At 37.1% G+C, this 24,646-nt stretch overlaps 2 protein-coding genes across 5 annotated transcripts; both read left to right on the top strand.

The window, feature by feature from the left end:
• Nucleotides 1-1,141: 1,141 nt before the first annotated feature.
• Nucleotides 1,142-3,914, top strand: LOC143459887 (uncharacterized). The gene is made up of 5 exons (XM_076957199.1): nucleotides 1,142-1,482; nucleotides 1,567-1,779; nucleotides 1,894-2,151; nucleotides 2,233-2,338; nucleotides 2,900-3,914. The coding sequence occupies exons 1-5, from the start codon at nucleotides 1,443-1,445 to the stop codon at nucleotides 3,024-3,026; spliced, it is 744 nt and encodes a 247-aa protein (XP_076813314.1). The 5' UTR covers nucleotides 1,142-1,442; the 3' UTR covers nucleotides 3,027-3,914.
• An 84-nt stretch (nucleotides 3,915-3,998) lies between these two features.
• On the top strand, nucleotides 3,999-16,471 carry LOC143460772 (uncharacterized). 4 transcript variants are annotated; one of them, XM_076958397.1, is made up of 28 exons: nucleotides 3,999-4,976; nucleotides 5,352-5,452; nucleotides 5,606-5,666; nucleotides 6,437-6,624; nucleotides 6,854-7,671; nucleotides 7,932-8,066; nucleotides 8,227-8,331; nucleotides 8,512-8,601; nucleotides 8,828-8,935; nucleotides 9,140-9,275; nucleotides 9,361-9,449; nucleotides 9,668-9,793; nucleotides 9,935-10,096; nucleotides 10,414-10,592; nucleotides 10,740-10,896; nucleotides 11,116-11,287; nucleotides 11,424-11,499; nucleotides 11,573-11,723; nucleotides 11,856-12,017; nucleotides 12,397-12,575; nucleotides 12,980-13,145; nucleotides 13,401-13,572; nucleotides 13,738-13,804; nucleotides 13,876-14,020; nucleotides 14,128-14,289; nucleotides 14,490-14,668; nucleotides 15,025-15,184; nucleotides 15,597-16,471. In XM_076958397.1, exons 1-28 carry the CDS (start codon nucleotides 4,458-4,460, stop codon nucleotides 15,761-15,763), a joined length of 4,932 nt encoding a protein of 1,643 aa, XP_076814512.1. In that variant the 5' UTR covers nucleotides 3,999-4,457; the 3' UTR covers nucleotides 15,764-16,471. The 4 variants fall into 4 exon arrangements, with proteins under 4 accessions (XP_076814512.1, XP_076814510.1, XP_076814511.1 ...); XM_076958395.1 differs by having other exon boundaries at nucleotides 8,783-8,935; XM_076958396.1 differs by having other exon boundaries at nucleotides 8,780-8,935; nucleotides 9,379-9,449.
• The last annotated feature ends 8,175 nt before the right edge of the window (nucleotides 16,472-24,646 follow it).

The following is a 24,646-nucleotide window of genomic DNA, read 5'->3' as shown; positions in this document are numbered from 1 at the left end:
ATGAACTCTAGTATTTTATTCTCCGAATATGATTTTGATTCAGAGTTTGACTACCGGGATCCAGGTTTGAGGAAATACTCGTGATTTAGTGAATTTTGAGCCTTGCGTTACCTGTTTTTTATGTGTCAAATATCCCGATATTTACTACAGTGCATATTTATAAAAACAAACTAAATGTGGAATTCCTTTACCGGGAAAAGCCCATAGTCAAGCTCGATAAGCGTAGATCTAACGAAGAAAGATAAGCCTAACATATTCCAATTCATGACGTATACGAAGACTGTTCTTAGCCTGAAGATACAACTCACCATTTCAAATTTCAATGTGCATTTCTTGAATACAGTACTTTTACTGTGTTGTAGTTCCAATAAACTTGTCACACTGAATTCTTTGACCAAGAAAAATTGGTTTATACGTTTTAGGTACGCGCAAGTTATGGTTATACAGTAATTCTTTTGTGCTACGTTAAAATAGAGATGATATGTTCATTAAATGCAGTGCCTAGAACCAAGTAGGCTATTAGGCATCGTAATCAGATAATTTCTGCTAACATTTCACAAATGAGATTTCACACTACCATATCCTTTCGACTGTTTAGACTTTAGAGCTACTATTTTCTTCCGTTATACTATTTTCACCAGTATAGTATTTGCGCGGTCTTAAAATGACTCAATGTTTAAAATTAAGCTCATTAAAAAATCTAGAGTGTACAAGGATTTTAACGCGGTTAGCCACGTTTTTAAATTTCCGCTATTCAACCGGGATCCCGACTTAAGTCGGAAATTTCTCGTAATCCCGGTTTTTCAATATCCGCGTAAAATACAAACCTTAAGCATGACCTTCCCAGACACGGAAGATTACATATTTACGTTTCCTGATCATAAAAATCAGATAAAGTATATAAGTATACAATACACTAAACCTTGTATAGGGCTATCCACCTTGAACCGGCTTGTTTGGCTTGCTTTTATGTTGGCGGAAAAGTCGACCAAAGCTTGTACTGCCACCGAATGTAATACGAGAAAATGAACTAATTATAAGTGACGTCACTAATACAGACTTGTTACTGACAATGCGAATTACATCCTGATTGTTTCGAGCTTTCAACGTTATCGTTTTACAAATGCTTGATGCACGCGATTGCAACAAGTTTGTGTGAAGCCATTACTGTGCATTTGTTTAACCAGGGTTCTGGCTATAAGTCCAACTATTTCAACATCATGACCGTATAGGCAAGCGCTCAAGTATGTGTACAGAAAAGTTTTCAAAAAACATGTACAAACGATGTAAAATGGCCAAGGCTATAGGGATAGATCATTGAATGGGGTAGATAAGTACATTTTAGTTATTAAGTATCAAAAAACGTGTTTAGATTTAATATTTAGTGAGGTTCGAAAGTTTGAGTTGATTGAAGAAAGTGTCTTCCTAAAGTCTGTGTTGCCATGTTAATGTTTCCCTTTCTTCGATTCTTTTTTGTGACAGGTTCGATTTCGGTCGTTAGTTAAAGCTTAGTGTTTGTTTGTTACATGTAATATAGTTGATGAAATGTAATATTTGTATTTTCAGTTCTTTATTTCCGGCTCACGAGCGCCGATTGCGGTGATTCCCATCGTTATGGGGCCTCGGGAGGAGTAATGTATCTCGGGAGGAAAGAAGACTGCTCCTGGACTTTTCAACCCAGGAGGAACACAAGCAGGATAAGTGATGATCATTTCTTCACAGTCCGTGTCCTCTATGTGCGATATTACACCGTTGCAAACGCTATAACAATGCCTGATGGTTCGTCATGTTTCACTCATTGATGTTGAAGATTTCGCATATTGAGCCAGAGTACTGAGAATTGTATTGATTATTATATTGTATTGACGCCAGACTATTGTGATTTCTATGTAGATTCCATCCTTGCCCGACAGGATATTATGTCGGACTCAGAAAGCGTCTGTTTTAATTACGTTATGAGAAGGCAGTTAAACGCGAAATGTGAGCCCGATAAATCGCTATTTGAGACTTGCAATTCCACGTTTCGGAACATAACAGAATGGCCGCCACAACTAAGCATGAGTCTGACAGGTTACATTCAGTTCGGAATGTCCTTTGCTTTTTCTGAGTGTAATAGAACTTCTGGGACGAAGATTTTTGAATCGTGTCAAGGTCATTTGAAGCATTTTTACTAGAATTGTCTTTAAATGCAAAGGAAACAAAATTCGTCACAATTATTTTTTGTATATTAAGATGTTGTGTCCAGATATGAGGATGCGAGTAGTTCGCTGATCATCATTTGCATTCTGTCGTTTACTACAGCAACCTGCCTCATTATGGGAGCGTTCTTTTATATAAGGTCAGTGCGAGCTATATAGTCATGTTGCAACAAAATTTTATCTCTTTTCTTGGTAGAACAGTATAACTATTATAAAAAATGCACCGCGTAAAAATATTTAGCCTACCTTGGTCGTAAATGCTTTATTTCTTAAATGCTGTTCAGCAATTGAGGACGGTCGCATGCTGTTTACAAAGTGCATAAACCTATAAATAAGCTAAATTGTTTGCTTTTATAAAGCGATGGTTTCCAAACTTTGTTATTTTTGCGCATAGCTTACAACTCATTTATTTCTAATCGAACAAAACGTGCTTGACGTTACGTGACTTTTGAGTAACGTTGCTTTCTCGAAAAATAACAAAAACGAGACGGGACATATGAGCAATCCAGATGAATGCAGCATGAATATTGCCACAAACGACAGAATTTTGTCGGGTTGTAATTATTCAGTGAGAAAGCTGTTTATAGGTAGCTTAATATGACAATGGTTTTGTTGTCATCATCTACTATTACCGAATGAAATCGTATTTAAGTGCAATTAAGATGATGTACTACCGTACTGGTATTCTAATATAACTTTAGATGGCGAAGATACCGGACAAGATCATTGGCGTCACTTTCGCTGGGTGATGTTAAAGAGCTTGGACGTAGAGTTCATCAGATGACGCTTCTGGAGGAAGAGAATTTTCCCAATCAAGAGCAAAGTTAGATGAGGATAAAAATTCGATCTATTTTTAAGAATCCAAAATTGCAAACCTATGTAATTATCATTATTTTGTTACATCCACGATATTACCGCATTGATTACGTCACTATCTAATCTGATAGGCTATTATGTCAGCTCAGAAAAGGAAATTAACTTACTGAAAAATCAAATGTTCTGTGAAAAATCAGTTGTTTTTCAGTTTTTGTAAACCATTTGATTATGTCCATTCATATTTCGTACAATCACATTAAAACCACATTTCATTGAATAGTTTTATGTATTTTTTGGCTTGTTTACAGTTCCAGCAAAGGGGAAGTACCTAAGCCAGAAATTTAGGAGGTGTTTTGTGGGCTGGTTATATTTTATATCTCTCATCAAGCATTTGTAGTTACTGCAGAAACACGAAAATGAAATACTGTAAACGATAAACAAAAGCTCTATAAACTGTCTCTTTGCAATAAACACATTGAAGTGGAGACAAAACCTTAAAAGTTGAAATATGCTGCCGACTTCACTGGTTCTGCTTGGCGCTTATCCCATTATATGCAAGTTTACTCTGATTAAACCTGTACAGTTATTTTGCATTGTTGTATCCAATGCAATTCTTATTAAGTACGTCGAGGAAGTAATACAATGCTTGCGTTTATATTCTTCTAATGCCCTACATTGTACTACTGTTAGTGGAAAACATATGGCTACAACATGTAATGTATTGTAAGGATTACAATGATTAATCTGCATTAATACAGCATAGTTTGGTTGTTTTTAGCGTTGTTAAAACAAGCAGGTGCTCGTATGCTTAAAGTAAAGTCTCAGTTTAAGAGCTGGTTTATTGCAGTTATACTTACCATAATTCGATCCCTACTATTGGAGTGAACTTTTATCAAATTGTAGTCTTTAGTATCACCCAGGTTATATTAATTAAATTATTAATTATTATTTATCGATGACTCATTGTGTGGTAGTAGCCTACATTACTGATGCAAGTAAAGAGGCTTGATGATTTCACTTTTAGAATCATTCAAATTACTAACAATGGAAGTTTCTGTGTCATGCTTTCGCTTGAGATCCTGACTAATATATTGTCTATAAAATACATATTTGTCTCAGTGCCAATATGTATCTTTATTTAATATGAAATGAGTGTTAGGTTAGTAATATACTTTAAAATGTCTGTGCTTTTTATGACGTAGTGTTATGAAAATGCTCAGAATCAGTGGGATAGTTTATTCTGCAAAAGTGCTTCGAAGTAGGATATGAAACTGTTTGTGTGTTTTTTTATTTTTAACCAGTAACCATAAAATGCTTTTGTATGTCAAGCTGTAGTTTTATATCACTTTAATTCCGATACTTTTTCTTTTGTAAAAAACAATTGTTTCTATTAGTATCATTTTTAAACATTTGAAGGAAACAGTTCACCCTAACATCACTTGCATGGAAGACCTACAAGAAGTTAATGGGGAGTCATTTGCTCCTGGAACAAACAATCTAGACAAAAGTGATAATATTTCTCTCAGACAATGCAGTTTTGAGCTATACATTCCAAGAAAGGTTGCTGATGAAATGGAAACTGGCAAATTACTTGAGATTAAAGATGGTATTGCACACTCTGGAATCAAGCAATCTCTGCTCCCTAAATTGTGTAATGTACTTCAAACAATGGCATGTGTGGTCAGCATTAATGTAGTTGATAAAAGTATTGTGGTTGAGGTCGTTACACGAGGCACAGAAGCTGAAAAAAGGCTGCTAGATTATTATGTCTCAGGAAAGTTTGTAAGATATTACAAAGAACAATTAAGAAAGATTTATAAAAATAATTTAGAACAGGAATTTGACCTACTTAAACTGACAGAAGTTGCCGTTATACTTACCACGAACGATGACTTCGCAAATATTAAAAAAGAAGTTGCTAAATCATTAAAAACATTTTGTGGTCTTGGTGATAAGGAAAAGGTAAAGATAGGAGTATATGTATACCGTGAGTAATAATGATATTGAACTACTCTAACTAAGAATAACATGGTTTAGCTTGTTTTTGACATTTATGGTAATGACATAAGAAGCTCTTTTAACAATTAGCTTGTATTTTATTGAAACACAAACTACAAAAGTTGATAACTTTCTTTAACTAAAATAATTTGGTAATTTTGCTCTTGGGTTTGCTAAAACTTTGTGAAATTTTATGTTTTCAAGCTGAAAAAATCTTAGTTAAAGAAATACTTGGTGAGGTCCTTTGCTGTTTTTATTTTCAAACTTGTGTAGCTATAAAAATGTATACAAATAAACGTGCAGATGTACCATCATTTTTACATGAGCTTCTTACTTCAGATAAGATTCACTGACCATTCAATATTCACTGACAAACCTTTGAAATTATGTCAAACCCTTCATGAAAAATACAATCTAAATGCAGTGATGACTTTAACCAGGTTTGAATTGGAAACTAGTATATTTTACAGAATGTCATAACATTGTTATTAGGTTATATCATGCAGAAGTTCAGGATGAGAACTTTTTTGGTATAATATGTGATGCAATGCATTTTATATTTTCATTTCAAAACAAATGGCAATTATTTGCAGATGCCTTGAAGTGAAATTAACGCAGAAAGGTTCTTCTTTAAACAAAAGAACTAAGGATTCTGTAAGTATGTTTTTTGTTCGGTTTACAAAGTTGTGTAAACTTTTGCTCTAAGCCATTTATCATTTCTGTTTTCTGACTTTGCTGTGTAATGTTTGGTTTTGCATTAGCGTTAGCATTTTGTGTACATTATATGCAGGATGTTGTTTGCATGTTTTATATTGTTGTGTATTATTAATATATATATATACACAGTACACGTATAAATATATATATAGGTTTATAAATATATATGCAGTATGTATATTAGGGATGGGCCGATACGAACCCAAACCCGAATAGATTCGCCGAATATCGCCTTTATGGAAGATTCGGGCGAACACGAATACCAACAATGTCGAACCCGAATACAATATTACTTATAAATTTACTGACTTTTGTTAAAAATGATGATCTAGTTTCCCGACAAAGCTAAACTAGAGTCAGCAGTACTTACAATGAAGGTCGTATTCCTAAGGAATTTGCTTTTTCAATCGTTTTTTTGAACACTATTTTTTAAAAGAAAGCGATTTTTTTTTCGATTACATCATGTTACAAGTAAGACTTGACAACTTTTGGATTAAATTTTATTGTTTGGTTCTAATACGAATAGATTCGGGATTCGTTCGTGTCGACCTTCATAATATTCGGGTTCGCTCGAACTCGAATAATCTTCCTTACGGCACATCCCTAATATATATACAGTATTCATATATGTGACTGTAATATAAAAAACAAACATTTAACATTATTTCAATAAGTATTAACTCAATGTTTTTCTATTTTTTAATCAGGGATTTTTGCCTTCCTCTGTTACCTTACTTAAAATTAAAGCTGAGAAAATTAAATGTAACTGCAAAGGAAGCTTTCTTGGTTCTGGTACTATTGGAAATGTATGGGTTGGTCATCATTCACTTATTGGAAGAGTTGCTATCAAATGCTTAGTCAACACAAAGCAAAAAACAACAAACTTTGACAAAGTGTAAGTAATATGTTGTTGGTTACCAATTTATGTTTATGTGAAAAAAGAACAGTCCACTGGCCAGATTTCTAGAAGTTTTGTATTTGTTTAAGTTTGTAAAAATATATTTCTGAGTTTTTGATTTTTTGTTTGTTGCTAATATAATTGTTATTCGCCATATGGACAATGGTCACATAACATTTGCAAAATATAAATGTTACAAAAAATGTTATGATCAACGTTTGTTCAGGATGTTAAGGAAAGCTAAAATATTAGGCCTTGCCAGCCACAAACACATTCTTCGCTTGGAAGGATTTATTGAAGAGGAAGATTGGCTTGGTATTGTCATGGAGCACATGCCAGCTGGTTCACTTGATCATCTACTCTTCAACAATGATCTTGAAAACATTCCTTTTCCTCTTCTGCTCCGGATGTCATACCAAGTGTCTGATGCAGTAACATACCTCCACAGATTTCTCAAGACTCATAAAGTTATTCATGGAAACCTCAAACCACAGAATATTCTCTTGAATGCTGACCTTAATTGTAGGGTTGCTGACTTTGGAGGATCTGTTCTATCTTTAAACGACAGAGATGAGACAGTGAGAGCTGATATAAGTTCAAAAAACAAGGATATCTCTTTTCTTTTTACAGCCCCAGAGAGATTGGTTTCGGAGTGCAGAAGACTGACTACATCAATGGATGTGTACAGTTTTGGGGTTGTTTTATATACAATGATTGTTCGAAAATATCCTGAAATTGTGAATGATGTACTGATTCTTGATGAAAGCTTACTAGAAATTGCCGAAAATAAAAATCAATTCCAGGAAAATCTTAAAAGCTTTCAGATTTTTGCCTTACTTAAAAGTATTATGATGAAGTGCTTGAACTACAATTCATCGCAACGACCTGAAATGCTCGAGATACGAGACAAACTTCATGAACTACTGGCCACCATTAAAGCTTCAACTATGGCTGTAAGCTTGGACTGTGTGCTAAAGCATGTGATCATCCGGGCTGACGTACTTGATAAACTTTGTTGCAAACCGATTGGTGAACTTGTGCTTGGTAAGGAGCCTTAGTGACGGTTGACGGGTGAAGAATAATAAAAACAGCTACATTTCAAGTTATATTGTGCAATGTGAAATTTGTGCATATCACAAAACATGAATGATATAAAAATACTCTTCGATATGTTGATCTGTTAAGTTGATTTAAACGGTTTAAAAAGTAACAATGGTTGTTGGTTGTAGTTAGTACTTAGTAGTTCTATTGCACAAGTGGATTATGAGCGGTGCTCAATTTAATATTTCTTTTTGATTTTATAGCTTTTAAAGAAAACTTGATCAGCACTGAGCATTTGGCAAAAGTGAACAAACCTTTATTAGCAGATGGCAAAGAATCACCCAATGTTTTACTCAAAAAATGCAATGCGTCTCCAAGTGTTGCAGTAGACATACAAGGTAAATGACTAGAAATACAAACACATTGTCTTAACTCAGACATTTTTTTATTCCTTTTGGTTTTAGCTAAGCTGATTGGAAGGTGTTTGTTAAATAATGTGCTTAATGATTTTTTTTGCATGGGCATTGCATGCATCTATTAATGCAATGATGTTTTTAGAAAATTTAACTGCGAATAAACAAACACCAAAAAGCAAAGTTTCACCTTCAACAGAAAAAAATGTCAGGACCAGCAGTGAAACCTCTACTGATAGTGTGTTTGAAGGTTAATATATTGTTTCAAGAACTAAACAATTTATATTCACACTAAAATTTTAAGTTGTATGAACAATGATTTCCAGTTTGTAATTTCTTATAAATTTTGTATGTAATAATCAGTTTAAGTTCTTGTTTTTTATTTCTGCTTAACATATCTTTGTCGACGACAAGTTACTTTAATTTGTAGAATCACCACCTTTATTTAAGACTAAGCTAAAGAAATTTGTTGAATTCTCAAAAAGTGTTATTAAGAAAAAGCAGCCAAAGAAAAATACAGGTAAATCATTGTTCATTGTATAGTATTTTTGTTTGGTATTGTTTTTATGATCGATACTTATGTCATAATAATTGTGAGTGTAATTTTTTGTTTGAAGGTCCATTTCTATTAAACACCGGTTAAGCAGTAGTTATATAAATCCCTTGGTTAGCGGTATTTTAATTTCTTTTGCGCTTAGTAGGTTTAGACAAAACATCAGACTTTGATTATGGTATGACCCTATCAGGTGACGATGATGATGACTTTACTTATGCTAAGAATACTTATGGTGATCTTTATATTGCACTCTATGACTACAAAGCACACAAGGAACGTGACCTTACTTTTCGAAAAGGTTTTCTATTGTTTAACTGTTAGAATTATTTTATCCATTTGGCGTAAATTTATTGATTTGCTTGTAAATCGTAATTAGACTTAGATTGACTTTTACTTCTCTAACTAAAGTTATAAAACTAAGCACCATTATTAGTTATTGCTGTTTCAGGCACTTTATTACTTACATACATGTTACATTCAAATTGTTTTATTAATTTTGTAGGAGATCGTTTTAAATATTTAAAAGGTGAGCCTTTTGGTTGGTTTAAAGTAGAACTCATTCAGGCAGGTTGTTCTGGAGAGGAAGGTTATATCCCAAGCAACTATGTGGTCAAATGTTATTCCAAAAGTGTACAGAAGTGAGTTTAAATGGATAAATATTGTTGCAAATTTATTGCCTTGGCCATAAGATCCATTGTAGCTTTTGCATATACCATTTACAAGAACATTTATAATTTGGAGGCAACCATCTATGGAATTTGTTGACAATCAAACAGGAATGAAAGAAGACCTTGAGTATCAGTCATTAACAAGTACATACATATGTTATGTTTACTTTTCGCACATACCTTTAGTAGCTTGAACTTTTAAATTATGAAATCCTATATCAAACTAACACTGTATGTGGTTCAAGATAAACGTCATAAAAGGCAGAAATGTTGTAGAATTGCCACATAAAGTGGCCTGTAATAATGTATAAACATAAGTTTTAAATATGTGGAGGCATACAATACTAAATATTTGTCATAAGGACTTTGGGAGATACACCATAAATTCTTGGAAGTTGGGAAACTTTGTTGGGAAAATAATTTCAGCAAAATGTATCAGGCCAAAGTAAGCAACTCATTAGATGTAACCATGAAGACGTTTAATACAGGTAACTCAAAAAGGCCATCACTTCAAATTGAGGTGTACAGAAAATTCAACACTGAGATGAGTTAAGCATTAAATTTTCAGTGTTCCATTTCTCTTATCCATCTCTCTTACTAGTCTCATCATTAACTGTAATATGTTACAGATCGAATGAATGCAAGGGACTTCATGATTCAGGCAAAATACATGAATGAGTTGCGACACCCCAATCTAGTAAAGTTCTGTGGAGTTTGCACCCTGAGAAGCCCTTCTTACATTGTCACAGAATGGATGTGCAATGGAAGTCTTAAAGATTATCTTTCTAATGGTGATCAACCATCAGTGATCGCAATTTTCAAATAGTATCTGGTTTTATAAAACTAATAAGGCATGAAATGACGTTTAATGCTGTTCAATGGTTCTAGTGCCAAAATTGCCTAGAACATATAGAAACTGAAAACACACATGTAAAATGTGTTCATTGGAAAATGCAAATAGACAAGCTTGTTGACAACCAGGGCTTTAGCAATGAAAAATCAGTATTAAGTTGAAGTCATAAAAAGACTTTCCTCAGTCCGAGGATTGATATAATCTGATCAATTTGTTTGAAGTTTATTGAACTGCTCATCAAACTTGTTTATTTAGGTGAAGGACGCCATCTACAGACACCAGTTCTTTTGAACGTGGCAACACAAGTTGCAAAGGGAATGGACTATCTTGCAAGAAAGAACTTTGTGCTGATAGACTTAAGGGCTGAATGTGTTTTTGTTGGAATGAATAATATTTACAAGATTGCTGACTTCTCTCTGATGCAAGTTTTGGAGGTAGATTTAAATACATATATTTCTTAAAGTTAAATTGCTTAACATTCTGCATTATTATATCTTTTCCTTAGACTTCTAAAGTCTTTTAGAACATTTATACCTCATCTTTGACATTAAATACTCCAAAGATTTTTTGGGCATTTTCAGGATGGCAGCTATAAAGCTACAGATGATCAGAAACTTCCCATCAAATGGGCAGCTCCGGAAATATTTTTAGATAGTATCTTTACAACAAAGTCTGATGTTTGGTCGTTTGGAATACTGTTGGTGGAGGTTATAACTAAAGGGGGCAGTCCATACCCAGGTCATACTGATAGATATCATATTATGTATCATCATCACAACAGTGATATATTTTCTTAGAAAGTGCCTAAGTTCACACGACAAACTGATCACTTTTGGTTTATGTTCAGCCACAAGCTTCACGATACTGTGTTTCAAATTTGGTGACATGACTTGCTGTGGAATTTGTTTGCAAAGGGCAAAAACCAGTCAATGAAATGAATACTGTCTTTATACGTAGATATGATCAATGATAAAGTAGCAGAGAAAGTTAGAGAAGGATATAGGATGCAACAGCCTCATAACTGTCCTGATCAACTATATGAAATAATGACGAAGTGCTGGCACAGTGTACCCCAAGCTCGACCTTCCTTTGCACAAATTCAAGAATGGTTGTCCACATTGTCAGCAAAGTAAATTGAAATTTATTTTATTCAAGTTGCAATATCGCCAAAGAACATTGTTGCGTTATCTGCAGTTATCAATAAAATGTTTGAAATTTACTTTTACGAAAACAATTTTAAAAGTGAAACTATGTGTTGATTGCAGTTTGAAATTTGTTGGCACTCAGCCCAGGAAGGAAAAAGCAGGAAAACCAACCAAAAGGAGACCATTTTCAACAATGGTGAGAACAATTGTACCACATGTACTCAAATATACCCACACTTTTTCATTATGTTTATATTCATTGAGAACAGATTTCTATGTCACACAATATTTCTAATGAGTGGGAACTTGATCAAAATTTGCTCCAAATTAAAAGTCTATTCTGGAAAGGAGAAATATTTGATATTTACAGAGGAACATGGAGAGATTCATTGGAGGTTGCAGTGAAAGTTTTTGACACAGGTCACATTTGTTGTACTAGTTTGTTATTGCAGGCATCACTTTTAAATTACCAGACGAGAATTTCTTGTGTGGCTAAGTAGGTGGATTGTTTATTTCCTTTCTTGCAGCCCTTGATTTATTATTCACTTACAGAATTTGCAAATAAGGGTCAATTCTTAGCTTCATGCCAGTATATTAGACAACTGCAACATCCCGCTTTTGTAAGAATTTACAACATCTTTTCTATGGAGCAACCGTTTTTAATGGTTACAGAGTTATTGAGCAATGGAAGTTTAAAAGATTATCTTTCTTCAGGTAAGATCATTTTGAACATGCTTGTAATCTGTGAAGATAAACATTACTTCATACTTGGTGGTTTTTTCTGCTTTTCCTCAGAACCAAGTTTTGATTATGTCAGTTATTTTTTCCAAAAATTTGACAAGGTAGCTCTTTTGCACAACATTGCACTTTTTACATTTGTATCTTCATAGACTTTTCATTGGGGATAAGGCATTTGAAATCACTATAAAGAGGTCATACACAAACTATAGAGTAATAAATAGTATGATACATATTAGCACACTAGTCATACACTTACTGGTGACCTAAGTATATACGAGTATATGTAAATTATCACATAGTTTAGCGAGCGAATTGTCATGATGTTTTGCTAAATGCTTTTTTTATGCCGTAGGTGGAGGTTACCATCTTCAAATGCCAGCACTATTAAACATAGGTGCGCAAGTAGCAGATGGAATGACCTACCTTGCATGCAAGAACTTAGTACATCGAGACCTGGCAGCTCGTAATGTATTTGTTGGAGAAAACATGATTTGCAAGATTGCTGACTTTTCACTTATGAAGGTTACAAAGGTTTGTACATTTTCTAAAGGTTTATGTACTAGAGCATCGTTTTAGTCACTGTGAAGGACATATCATTTTTGGAGAAGCAATAGGAGATTTGTTGTATTTCAACTAACAGATTAATAGCTTGGGTATGGAGTACAAGTGAATCCCAAGCAGTAAAAAGGTTTTTAGTAAAGTCTTTATTTTCAGAATCATTTGTTATAAACTTTACTAAACCTACACATGAAATTAGGGTTTACCCTTGATAACTGCAAATAACAAAAGTATCATACACTACAAGTTAAGTTAAATGCAAACTATTAAAGGATATTACTGCAAGCTTAATAAAGAACAAGCTAAAACTAAAAATCACCAGTGAGATCTGATGGTGCATTTGCACATTAACGTTCATTCACGTTCCATATGTTTAGAACGGCATATATACAGATGACAATAACACTGGAATGACAGTGTTAGCATGGAAATGGGCTGCCCCGGAAACGTATGTCAGATGTAATTTTACAACAAAGTCTGATATTTGGTCATTTGGAATTTTGCTGATGGAGATCATTACCAAAGGAGATTGTCCCTACAAAGGTATATTTCATTATCATATTTAACAGTTATTGTTTTCAATACAATATCTTGGTGCCATACAGGTAACATTTTCAAGAAAAATGTTTTTTTTTTGATTTTGAAAGTTTTAGTTGTTAATTTTTACTACGATCCTTTCTGGCATTTCTGGTCCTGACAAAAATAACGTAACCGATACACTGAGGTACAATTATGTATAATCACTCTCACATTGTAGGCCTATTGCCTATTTCCACATTGCCCATTGTAAATATGCAGGTATGGACAACGAAGAAGCAATGGAAATGATACAACACGGGTATAGGATGCCTCTGCCTGATCATTGCCCAGATCGATTGTATCAAATGATGATAAAGTGTTGGGATGTATTACCTGATAATAGACCTTCATTTACACTACTTACAGAGCAGTTGAAATCATTTTCAAAAGTGTAAGCTCAATTTTGTTTTATTGGAAGATTGAGCTGTGTTTGTTGCATTGGTTTTGGGAATGTTTTCTTGCAGTTTAGGTGCACTTTATTTAAAAATAAATCAAAACTACCTGCATTCTGTACAAGTAATACAGTTTGTGGTAATTATCCATATTTTTGGATCAGGCTCGACCAAGAAACGGTTGTTAAGTCAGAGAAAAAGTCGTCAGAAACAAAATCAACCACAACAAATGTAAGCTTGAAAATAAAAAATTAATTGCAATTCCTACAACAATCAAACTTTTTCCGAAATATTTTTTAAAGGACATTGCTGATGAGTGGGAAATTAATCGGAAATTACTACAAATTACGAAAATTCTCTGGAAAGCAGACTTGTTCATTACATGCAAAGGGATAATAAGAGATTGGTCAGAAAGGCGGAAAGTAATTTTGAAGTGCTACAATGCAGGTTTTATTCAAATGCACATTTACCAACACAGAAAATATAGTTTAGTCAAAAATCTAGATCTTTGATATTACTTTATTTACTTTTCTTTGTGATTGTTTTCTTCATAGATTCGATAGAAAAACATGATTTCCTTACCCAAGCTCAGTTTATGAAGGAGTTGCAACATGACAAAATCATAAAACTTCACGGTTATTGCACTCTCAAACGACCCTACTACGTCGTCATGGAATGGATGTCCAGTGGAAACCTCAAGGATTATCTTTGTTTTAGTGAGCTGACTTATGCTGAATTGTGATAAGTGAATTTCATTTACGATTTAGACATGAAAGTAACGAAATTTCGCATTAAGCTACCTTCCTCAAGTGTAAAATAGATACCAAAACTAAAGTAAAAATTACCTAGTAAAAATCACTTCCTGGAATGGAATTCATTGTTCAAAGCAGGTTGATATGTTCTTTTAATGACATAGGTAACGGATATCACCTTCGGACGCCCGTGTTAATAAACATGGGAGCACAAATAGCAGAAGGAATGGCTTACCTGGCCAGCAAAAATTTTGTTCATAGAGACCTTGCAGCCCGTAATATTTTGGTTGGAGAAAATGAAAGTTGCAAGATATCTGACTTCTCACTTTTGAAGCTTACAAAGGTTTGTACATTTTATAAAGGTTTATGTACTAGAGCATCGATTTGGCTACTGTGAAGGACATATTATTTTCGGAGAAGCAATAGGAAATTTGTTGTCTTTCAAACAACAGAATAATGAGTTGGGTGCGGAATACAAGTGAAACCCAAACATTTAAAACCTTGTTAGTGACCTTTGACTTTCCGAATCAGTTAGTTGATATTTACCACTAATATATGCATTTTGCTAATGAACATTTATAGATCTTTTTCGTGTTTGTGCGCATTTTTCTCCAGTTGTGCATTCTGCATCTGCAAAGTGTTCAATATTAGATGAAAGGAATATTGGTGCTTTAAATTTGCGTAATGTTCTACTTTTAGAACGGATTATGCGTAGTGGACATAAGTAGGGCCGTATTTGCTCCGAAATGGACAGCTCCCGAGGCGTTTTCATCAGGCGTCTTCTCAACACAGTCTGATGTTTGGTCGTTTGGAATCGTGCTAATGGAGATTATTACAAAAGGAAAAGATCCCTATCCCGGTTTGTAGTCTTGTATACTAAGTCTTTTAAAAGTCTTGAGTCTGACACTATACGTGTCCACAATGATTCTTTAAGGAATGTAAGAATGAAAACATTTCAATGACGCTGAAAGATTATAGCATTAAAATAAAATCAAAATAAAAAAATTACGATAATCAAGGTAATGTTAGTTTTTAAGCTTGTGTAAATTCTTTGGGACTGAAATGACATGTTGGATTTGATTTGAGCGCTTCCATGCTAGTAATGCTATGCTCTTATGAAAGCTTTGAATCTACAGATTCCATTTGTCTTTTGGGTTTAACTAAACGATTACTAAACGTTTATCCCATCATTTAACGAAAAACTTAATTTATGAAAAATGTTACCTGGTGAACGTTTATTCTTGTCTTAAATTGTTTCTGTATTTAACAAGATATGGACAATGAAACGACTAAACAAGCGGTCAAGGAAGGATACCGTATGCCAAGAACTTTGGACTGTCCTATGCATTTATACGAAATAATGACCAAGTGTTGGGACGCAATAGATCATATTAGACCGGCGTTTCGACAGTTACACGGCTGGTTGACAAAATTTTAGTTTTTCTTCAGCTGCTATACCTATCCGTATCTTTACTTTTACTACATATCTATACGCTTTTTCCTTTGAAGTTTAACTCGTAAAGTGCTTGACACTAAAGGTAGCTTAATCTGTAAAAGGATTCAGTGATATTTTGCATTTTCCGTGTAGGCTACAATTTGCTCAAAGCTATAACTAGTGCTGTAGTGCACATAATGTTGTGTGTCATTGCGAGCTTGCCTATTGTGTTCCTTGTTTGGTATTGTTCATTGCAGAGTAACGGAAAGTGTGAAAGTGCTTTTATCGGAATAATCAACTTTCAAGAAATAGTTTGGGATATATCATGTGATAGTGACACTTGCATCAATGATATTAGACCTCCTTTTAGCAGGACGTATTGTGGATAAAACTTATAAATTTTAGTGAATGACGTTGACACTTCACAAAGCTTTTTTATATATACCGTAACTGAAAAACTACTGCAGCGCTTTTGCTGCAGTGGTAATAGTTGGTGGACATTGTCTGGAGGACTACGCGATGCCAACCATCTTTCCCGGCAAGGCGTGGCGCACTTTTGGAAAAAAGAGTTTTTCTGTAATCAAAGAGCCCACAGTGAATTTCCAGTAATAGGCTTACCATGGGATCTAAGCAACATGAAGTTTAAGATTGCTAACTACTCATCTGTCGTACATGTCTTAGTTGAACTGTAGTGAATAAAAGGAACATCAAGATTTATATAAGTTGTACCCCCGGTCCACGAATGCGGCTAACTTGATATTATTAATTATTTTACTGGCAAACAACGTGTTCCGAATCACAGGCATAACCTGACATGGAAAGACATCTCAGAAAAACGACTGTATGTTTCCTTGACGACCGACATGAAATACGAACTGTGAAAAAATAATACTTTTTCTGCAATTATACGTGGTGTCCTGGCGCTCTCTAGCGGACAGGATAGCGAACGCCTCAGAATAGGTGATTGTATAGGGTTTCTTTCACAGGGAATGTGCTTGTAATTTGCTTCCGTAATACTTCTACTCTGAAAATGAATTACACAGCGAGCAAAGCAAGCAAGTAGGTTAACTTGTTTGGCTTAAATAGCGGTTCGTTAGGGGTGTCTGATGAATTGACAACCATAAATGTTTTGACATGACATTGTCTAAACGAGCAGTTGTGGCCTATTGTCATTTGAAGTCTACATCGTCAATATTGTACCCCTGCAGAGCTTTGGCTTATGTCGAGAGACGGGAAATTAATTATTCAATCTTTGAAAATGAACCAAATGACTGTAGACTGTTTTGCGTATTCTCAGGATTTCGAAGATTTGCTGTAGCCTATGGCGAAGGCTAGAGCTGTTAAGTTGTTAGGTTACTCCGTTGCTGACTCCTGACTTAGAAGGCTGCTGTTTCAATTGTAAGCTAGCTTCGCTCATATATTAAAGGTTAAAACACGACCATCTTAGTTCAAGCCTTTAATCGAAAACAGTCCTGTGCACGCAAGCATTGGAAAAGCGGAACTGGAGTGGTGAAACGAACGTTCAGTGCAGAAATCAACACATGCTGGGAACGTCCCGAGGGCGCCAACCAGCGACAAACCAAACAAACACCCAACGGCCGCTACATAACATCTTTCGTTCCCCGGCAAGAATGAAAAAGGGGCGGTAAACGATGAAGAAACAAAATGCGATCTAATAATAACATGCGTTTTCAACGAACAGTGAATAAAGCACAATTTACATATAGCCTACACCAGCTACAACTATGATTACACACAAAAGTTGCAAAATGGGTTGAACTGCGAAAATAAGAAAATTCCAACATGTATCACAAATCATCAGATGTAAAAATTTTGTAGAAATGGTATTACGGTCATAAATTGTACAACAGTAAATTTGGGTAACATCTCAGCGCCACAGTCTTAAAGTATCGTGCAATAAAAAATAAGAATAAGTGTAGTAGCGTCAGCAGCGGGTCGGTCGCCCAAAAACAGCTACTATGTGTACAGTGTACACCGTAACAAAAGAACGCAAAAAAAATATTTCTCCACGGCAGGGGTTAACCGTCAGAGAACATGGCAATTAAGGCCATCAGGGAGCATGGCAATTAAGGCCTTTAAGATAAGCACAATCGGCAGTCTAACGCTATCACACGTAACACCAGATTGTGAGAGATATTTGTCAAAGGTTATAATAAACCTTTGACAGGCACGACAAAGTGACAACTGGGCAACAAAAGACTAGGTCGAACTAATTTAAATTTAAATTCCAGCGATAGTACATGATGCCTGGAGTGTAGGGCTATAGGCTAGACGTCAAACTCAATTTACCCTTTGTAGGCTTGAAAAAATATACAACAAATTGGAAACGCTATACTCCTAAATGGTACATATAAAATAAACAATGCATACACAAAATCGTTACGGGGTGTCCAAATACCGAGCCGGTCTCCTGACTGGCCTGCCACGTCTCGTAAATGTTTCAGCGTGCGCTGTTTCTTCATCGCATCCAAGGTCGGCTGTTTGTCCAGGTGAATCTTCGTCGTTGTCGCTGAAGTTGATATGACCGAAAACCACGCTTTCGGGATGTCCGTCATCTGGATCCAAAGTGTCTTCGTTAACAGTAGGTTGTAGATCCGCAAGCATATCGATAAAAGATGGCTTCAAACGATCAATGCTGACGCTGTCTTGATGAGTGCGATAGTCCAGAATAAAGTGTTTTTTAAACCGCGAAACTACCTTAAATGGCCCTCGGTATGGTCTGTCTAAGGGTTTGCGGATTGCATCGTTCCTGACAAAGACATGAGAGCAGGTAAGTAAGCGCGGGTCAACGTGAACTTTCCTGTTGGTGGGGGAACGAGGAGCCTTGTATCTCACTGTCGTCATAAACTGAGACAAATCCGTCACAAAATTTGTGTTGGGCAGCTGCATCTGGTCACGTGGTGTAAAAAATTGCGCTGGGAGACGTAAAGTAGTACCATAAAGATACTCTGCCATTGAGCCGTTGATGTCTTCTTTCCAGGTCGTTCGAATACCTAACAAAATCCAACCGAGTTTGTGGTACCAGTCATTTCCAACCGCATGACACTTGAGGGCGCTCTTTAACGTTCAATGTTGCCTTTCAATTTGTCCGTTGCAGCTAGGTCTGTAGGCGCAGGTCTGCTTGTGTTTCGCACCTATGAACGAACAGAGTTCAGCGAAGAGCGCGGACGTCCATTCCGTGCCTCTGTCCGAAACAATTTCCAGAGGACAGCCGAAACGACCTATGAAATTTAAAATGAAAGCAGAAGTAACTGTTTGGGATGATTTGTTAGGTAAAGGAATGACTTCCGTCCATCTACTGAAGCTACAAATGATGGTTAAGAGATACGTGTACCCGCTTGAGTCTGTTAATGGGCCAACCAGGTCTAAGTGAATCCTTTCAAAGCGTTCCGACGGCGGGGGAAACTTCATTAAGGGTGCCACAGTGTGACGTTGAATCTTCGATTGCCCACAATGAAGGCAAGCCCTGCACCAATCCTTAACGTCTTTTCTCATTCCTGTCCAAACATAACGCTCAGCAATTAATTTTAAAGTGCCGCGTGCACCAGGGTGAGATAAATCGTGATGTATATGAAAAATCTGTCGTCTAAAGTCCCTGGGGACAATCGGACGAAAACCTTTCTCCGACACCGCACCGAGCAGCGAAAGGCCGGAATCTGATATAAGCCGTTTTTCTACAGTAAGTGTGAATTTTTGGTCGTCAATCTCCGCTTGGAAATCGGCTTCATGCTGAGAAATGGCCATCTTGGTATAATCAATTCCATCGGAGGTCGTGTAGAGGGCGTGTACGTCAATGCGAGAGAGAAAATCGGCAGTCATGTTTTCCGAGCCTGGAATATAACGAATATCATTGGTGAATTCTGAGATATAAGAGAAGTATCGTTCTTGTCGAGGTGAAGCTTCGGTTGTGCGAGTCTTGATTGCGTCAACAATCGGTCTGTGGTCAATTAATAACGAAAACTCACGTCCTTCGATGAAATATCGAAAATGTTGAACCGCGAGATAACATGCGCATAATTCTTTGTCAAACACACTGTATTTGATTTGTGCGTCTGTGAACGGTTTGGAAAAAAATGCCAACGGTTTCCAGCAACCTTCAATCTCCTGCTGCAGGACCGCGCCACAAGCGACAGCAGAGGCGTGGCAATCTGGGTAGGTGCGTCCGGGACTGGATGTGCCAAGGCAACGACCTGTGTTAACTGTCCTTTGATTTTGTTGAACGCCTCTATCGTAGAGTCGGACCAAACGATCGATCTGGTGCTATTGCTCGTCGGTACCAACAATTTATTCAAAGGGCGTAACGTTTCGGCACTATTTTTTAAAAAACGTCTGTAGAACGTGACCATACCAAGGAAACGCTTTAACTGGCGAACGATAGTCGGTTTTTCAAATTCAACAATTGCCTGAACTTTTGACTCAAGTGGGAGAATTCCTGCTGCGCTCACACTGTGACCCAGAAACGAGAGCGAGTTGACAGCCAACTGACACTTTTCGGGATTAACAACAACGCCATGAGCAGATAAACGTTTGAATAATATGTGTAGATGTTGCAAATGTTCCTCGTGATTACGAGAAAACACTAAGACGTCATCAAGGTAAACGAAACAAAATTTTAGATCTCTTGCAATTGAATCTATAAAACGTTGAAAGCTTTGAGCAGAACATTTGAGACCCAGTGGCATTCTTGTATACTGGTATAAACCAAAAGGACAAAGGAAAGCTGTCTTTTCTTTATCTTCGGGGGCAATGGGGATTTGAAAGAATGCCTTTAATAAGTCACACTTAGAGAAGACTTTTGCATCGTGTAGCTCACTCGTGAAATCTCGCAGGTTCGGAATTTTGTAACGGTCAAACTTGGTGACAAGGTTGAGGTTACGGAAGTCACCTACAATTCTCACACCACCATTTGTTTTTTTAACCAGGTGCATGGGACTAGACCATGTGGAGTTGCTGGGTTCAATGATGCCTTGATTGATCATATTAACAAGCTCCTCTTTAGCTACGCGAAGTTTCTCGGGAGATAAGCGCCTAGCAGGAGAATGGACCGGGGGGCCGGTCGTCTCGATTTTATGCTGCACATTGTGTTTGATTACACGTGACCGTAAAGACGCATCAAATACCTCTGGGTAGACGCTGCGAAATTTGGCCAAAATCTCATCAGACGGCGCGCTGAGCGCTTGTGCTGAAAAAGGTGAACTTTCTCTGGCGTCAAAAGTACTTTGCCTGGCCTCGTCAAGTTGAACCAGACGCTTGCCGCCGACGTCAACCAACAAGTTAAAACGTTTCAAGAAATCCGCACCGAGAATCGGATAAGGGATGTCCGCTAAAGCGAAAGTAAATTGAAACTTGCAAGTGAACTCAGGAAGACAGACGTCAATGGATTTGTAACCATAAGTTGGGATGCGACTATTATTCAAGGTGGAAAGAAATCCAGTTTGTTGCGCATTATCGTAACAAGTAAGCGATAAAGGGAACAAACTAAACTGACAACCGGTGTCGATTAAATACTCGACTTTGGAACTGGGATCGGTGGCAAAAAACAAATTACTAATGGTCGAGTTGTGGTCGAGTTTTGTGGTACTGATGGATACGCCGGGATTGTGGACCACGCACAAATTCCTGCCTAGGCATTTTTTGGAGCATTTCGACGGCTATTCCAGTTGCAAGGTGGCTTGCACTGAAAAGCTCGATGACCAAACTTAGAATGGTAGAAACATAACCCATGAAAATCGGAGTCCTGCTCTTCACCAGAGTATTCCCTGTTGAATCGACGACCGAAAATGGGTGGGCTAGATTGGCGAAGACCATGAAAACGGTCACGTTGGTGATATTCCGTGGGCGAAGCTTGTGGTACTCTGGACAATGGCGGCGCTGAATGGGGCGTGGTTGAGGCTGTAGGTCGCATTTGCTGGTCTAGTTTATTTAGTTGCTTGGTAAGCTCATCCAATTTTGTTTCGAACAGCTCATTAATAACACTTTGGCGTGGGACCGGATTGGCAGAGACCGGTTTTGTAATAGCCATGATTTCGTCCGCCTTAAGCGCAAGTTTGTCCAAATCACGTTCTGGATCGATTTTTAACATCATTTGCGCTTGATAATCCAAACTGTCCAAAAACAACTTGCGCAATAGATTATACGCCATCTCATTGTCTAAACCAGCGTGGTCCAACTGCAGGCCCGCGGGCCAAAGTTGGCCCGCGAGCACCGATTTTTTGGCCCGCGAACTGATAGTCAGCTTTGATAGTCGCTATTGTTGAGGAAGAACCTCGACCGCAGATGTCACATTGATCAGCATTTAAATTTTATCAGCTAAGTTTTGAACTATTCTAATTTCAGTTTTAATAAAAAAGAGAACTTTTTTCAGTTCTAATATCAATGTCACATTGTTCTTCAGTTCTAATTTAAAAACATTGGCCCGCAAGATAAAAAATTTTCTGATTTTGGCCCGCGATGAAAAGAAGTTGGACCACGCTGGTCTAAACTGTACGAGCCCAAGAGTGACTTCATGTGTTCTAAAGTATCACTCGGCTTTTTGCCTTGAAAGGTCCTGCTGTCCAAAAGTGCGCTCAAACGTTCATTCAAGCTCGGTCCAAACTTAGTGAGCAATGCGGCTTTTAAATCATCGTAAGATGATGATGGACTGCAAAGAACGCTGGCGACGCGTTCAGCGTGTGCTGGATCAAGCGCTAAAACTACGTGGTCAAATTTATCGTTATTGGAAGAAATGTTAGCCCTTCTAAATTGAATTTCTACCAACTCAAACCATAGGGTAGCGCGGCCAGGCCAGAAAGACGGGAGTTTGACGGCTTTGGTTTCCGGAGAATGGCTAAGCGGTGTCGAGTGAACATCTGGAAGAAACGGGTTGGTTGCTGAATACTGCACAGAGCGACCTGGTGTCGGACGGCGATGTAAACTTCGCGGCAAATCTAGCGGTGAATCAACTCCGAAGTCAATTAAAGGAATATCAACGCTCTCGACCTGAGGAGGCTCTGACACACCAAAAGCTAAATCGCAAGGAACATTGCTACAGGACGGGGCGTGCGGCGAAGAAGCAACCTGGGCATGGCCCTGACTATGATGTAAAGTGGAAAAATTACCTTGTGTAGGTCGTAGGTAAGACATTTCTTCAAAGTTGTCGTCGGGGTCACCAGAATATATGGCGAAGGCTAGAGCTGTTAAGTTGTTAGGTTAATCCGTTGCTGACTCCTGACTTAGAAGGCTGCTGTTTCAATTGTAAGCTAGCTTCGCTCATATATTAAAGGTTAAAACACGACCATCTTAGTTCAAGCCTTTAATCGAAAACAGTCCTGTGCACGCAAGCATTGGAAAAGCGGAACTGGAGTGGTGAAACGAACGTTCAGTGCAGAAATCAACACATGCTGGGAACGTCCCGAGGGCGCCAACCAGCGACAAACCAAACAAACACCCAACGGCCGCTACAAGCCTAAGAGTTAAAATTGGAAAGTCGTACTCAGACCAAGAAGTAAGTTACATTGCGTGTTCTCAAGTTTTAAATCAGCTAACTATCTGAGAAACAAACGAGATTCTCGGTAATTAATTTAATCTCTGTGAGCCTTTCGCATTAAGATGATATAAACTTACAGTATATAGGCAAAAGATTTCTCCTTTTTTGCGCCGCCTAGCTTTAACATTTTAAGTTGGAGTTAGACTTCATCAGAATCAGCAACTTTTTGGCGAGAACTTTCGTAAAATCAGTCTTTGTAAGAGGCCTTTTTAAAAACTTATTCTCACGTGTTTTTTTTCTTACTCCCCTTCGCAATTCGAAGACACAAATAAGATTCATTCTACCTCCATGTCCTCCATGCACCCAAAAAGTTCTTTGATTTTAAACAAGATGATCACAGGCCTACGTTGTCTGCAAAAGACTTCCTTACAAGTGTTTGTGATAGCAAAGACTTACCGCTTAGATTCGTAAGATCAATAAACGATATGCTATGGTATTGGAATCTTTACTGAAGGTCCAGCGTTCTACCAATTACTTATATAGTCTACGCATCAAGCCAATATAAGATCTCGCGATCATGAACGTGGCAGAGATTCGATTTATAGCCTTCACGTAGTTGCAAGCGAAGACATGTGACGATCAGTTGACAACTCAGCCCTCAGTCAGAAACGCCTAAAGGTTACAATACAAAAATGCATTGAAGAGTGTTGTTATATGCCTTGCGTATCGCATGTACTCTGCTTTTGAAGCACATTTCTGTCTCGCGTTGTACGTGGTACGTTTATCCAGTTATTAGAAAACGTCACCCAAACCGCTGCGGAGTCAACAACAGGCACACATGCATTGAAAATCATAAGAGCGCAAACAATGTAAACACCTTTTTTGCCACAAAGTTTAATAACTACAAATTTTATAAGCTACCTTGTTAATTTTTGCTTTTGTTCTTTGATGTTCATAATATGTTTTGCAAATTCCGGGTACCCATTGTCCCATTTCTTTCCATGTAAAGTTTTATTTCCTTATCCGGAGCATTTCGCTGACGTCCGAACCTTCCAAGTTGCATTTCTGGTTGCGCTCGGTGCTCCCATTGGGGCACAGTACGACGGTGCTCAAGCGCCTAGTGGTTCTACTTAATTGGTTAAAAAAGCCTTGCGAAAGATTTTCCAGCTCGGACCAGTTAAAGTAACGTTATGCGTAAAACCTTGACCCTGGATTATAGGCCATAAAAATGCAAACTCATCAAGCTATTGCCGATTTTTCAGCAGTTAACTGCCAAGTTGCAAAGATTTGTGTCCTTAAATGGATATCTTCCCGATTATACCTCATCAGTTTCAGGCATGAAACATTTATAATTTAAAAGTTATGCACCATCAAAGTTGTTTAAGTCGATTTAGTGTGCT

This window comes from Clavelina lepadiformis, chromosome 5 (genome assembly GCF_947623445.1).
Source record: "Clavelina lepadiformis chromosome 5, kaClaLepa1.1, whole genome shotgun sequence".
NCBI lineage: Eukaryota > Metazoa > Chordata > Ascidiacea > Aplousobranchia > Clavelinidae > Clavelina > Clavelina lepadiformis.
This window is presented reverse-complemented; position numbering and strand designations above follow the sequence as displayed.

What these genes read in the sequence shown, in the direction of transcription:
- LOC143459887 (XM_076957199.1), top strand. Translation starts at nt 1,443, where the DNA reads ATGTTAATGTTTCCCTTTCTTCGATTCTTTTTTGTGACAG. An exon ending in TCGATTCTTTTTTGTGACAG is followed by an intron (nt 1,483 to 1,566) that starts GTTCGATTTCGG and finishes TTGTATTTTCAG; the next exon opens with TTCTTTATTTCCGGCTCACG. An exon ending in CGCTATAACAATGCCTGATG is followed by an intron (nt 1,780 to 1,893) that starts GTTCGTCATGTT and finishes ATTTCTATGTAG; the next exon opens with ATTCCATCCTTGCCCGACAG.
- LOC143460772 (XM_076958394.1), top strand. Translation starts at nt 4,458, where the DNA reads ATGGAAGACCTACAAGAAGTTAATGGGGAGTCATTTGCTCCTGGAACA. An exon ending in TGTTGCAGTAGACATACAAG is followed by an intron (nt 8,067 to 8,226) that starts GTAAATGACTAG and finishes TGATGTTTTTAG; the next exon opens with AAAATTTAACTGCGAATAAA. An exon ending in CATGAAGACGTTTAATACAG is followed by an intron (nt 9,794 to 9,934) that starts GTAACTCAAAAA and finishes AATATGTTACAG; the next exon opens with ATCGAATGAATGCAAGGGAC.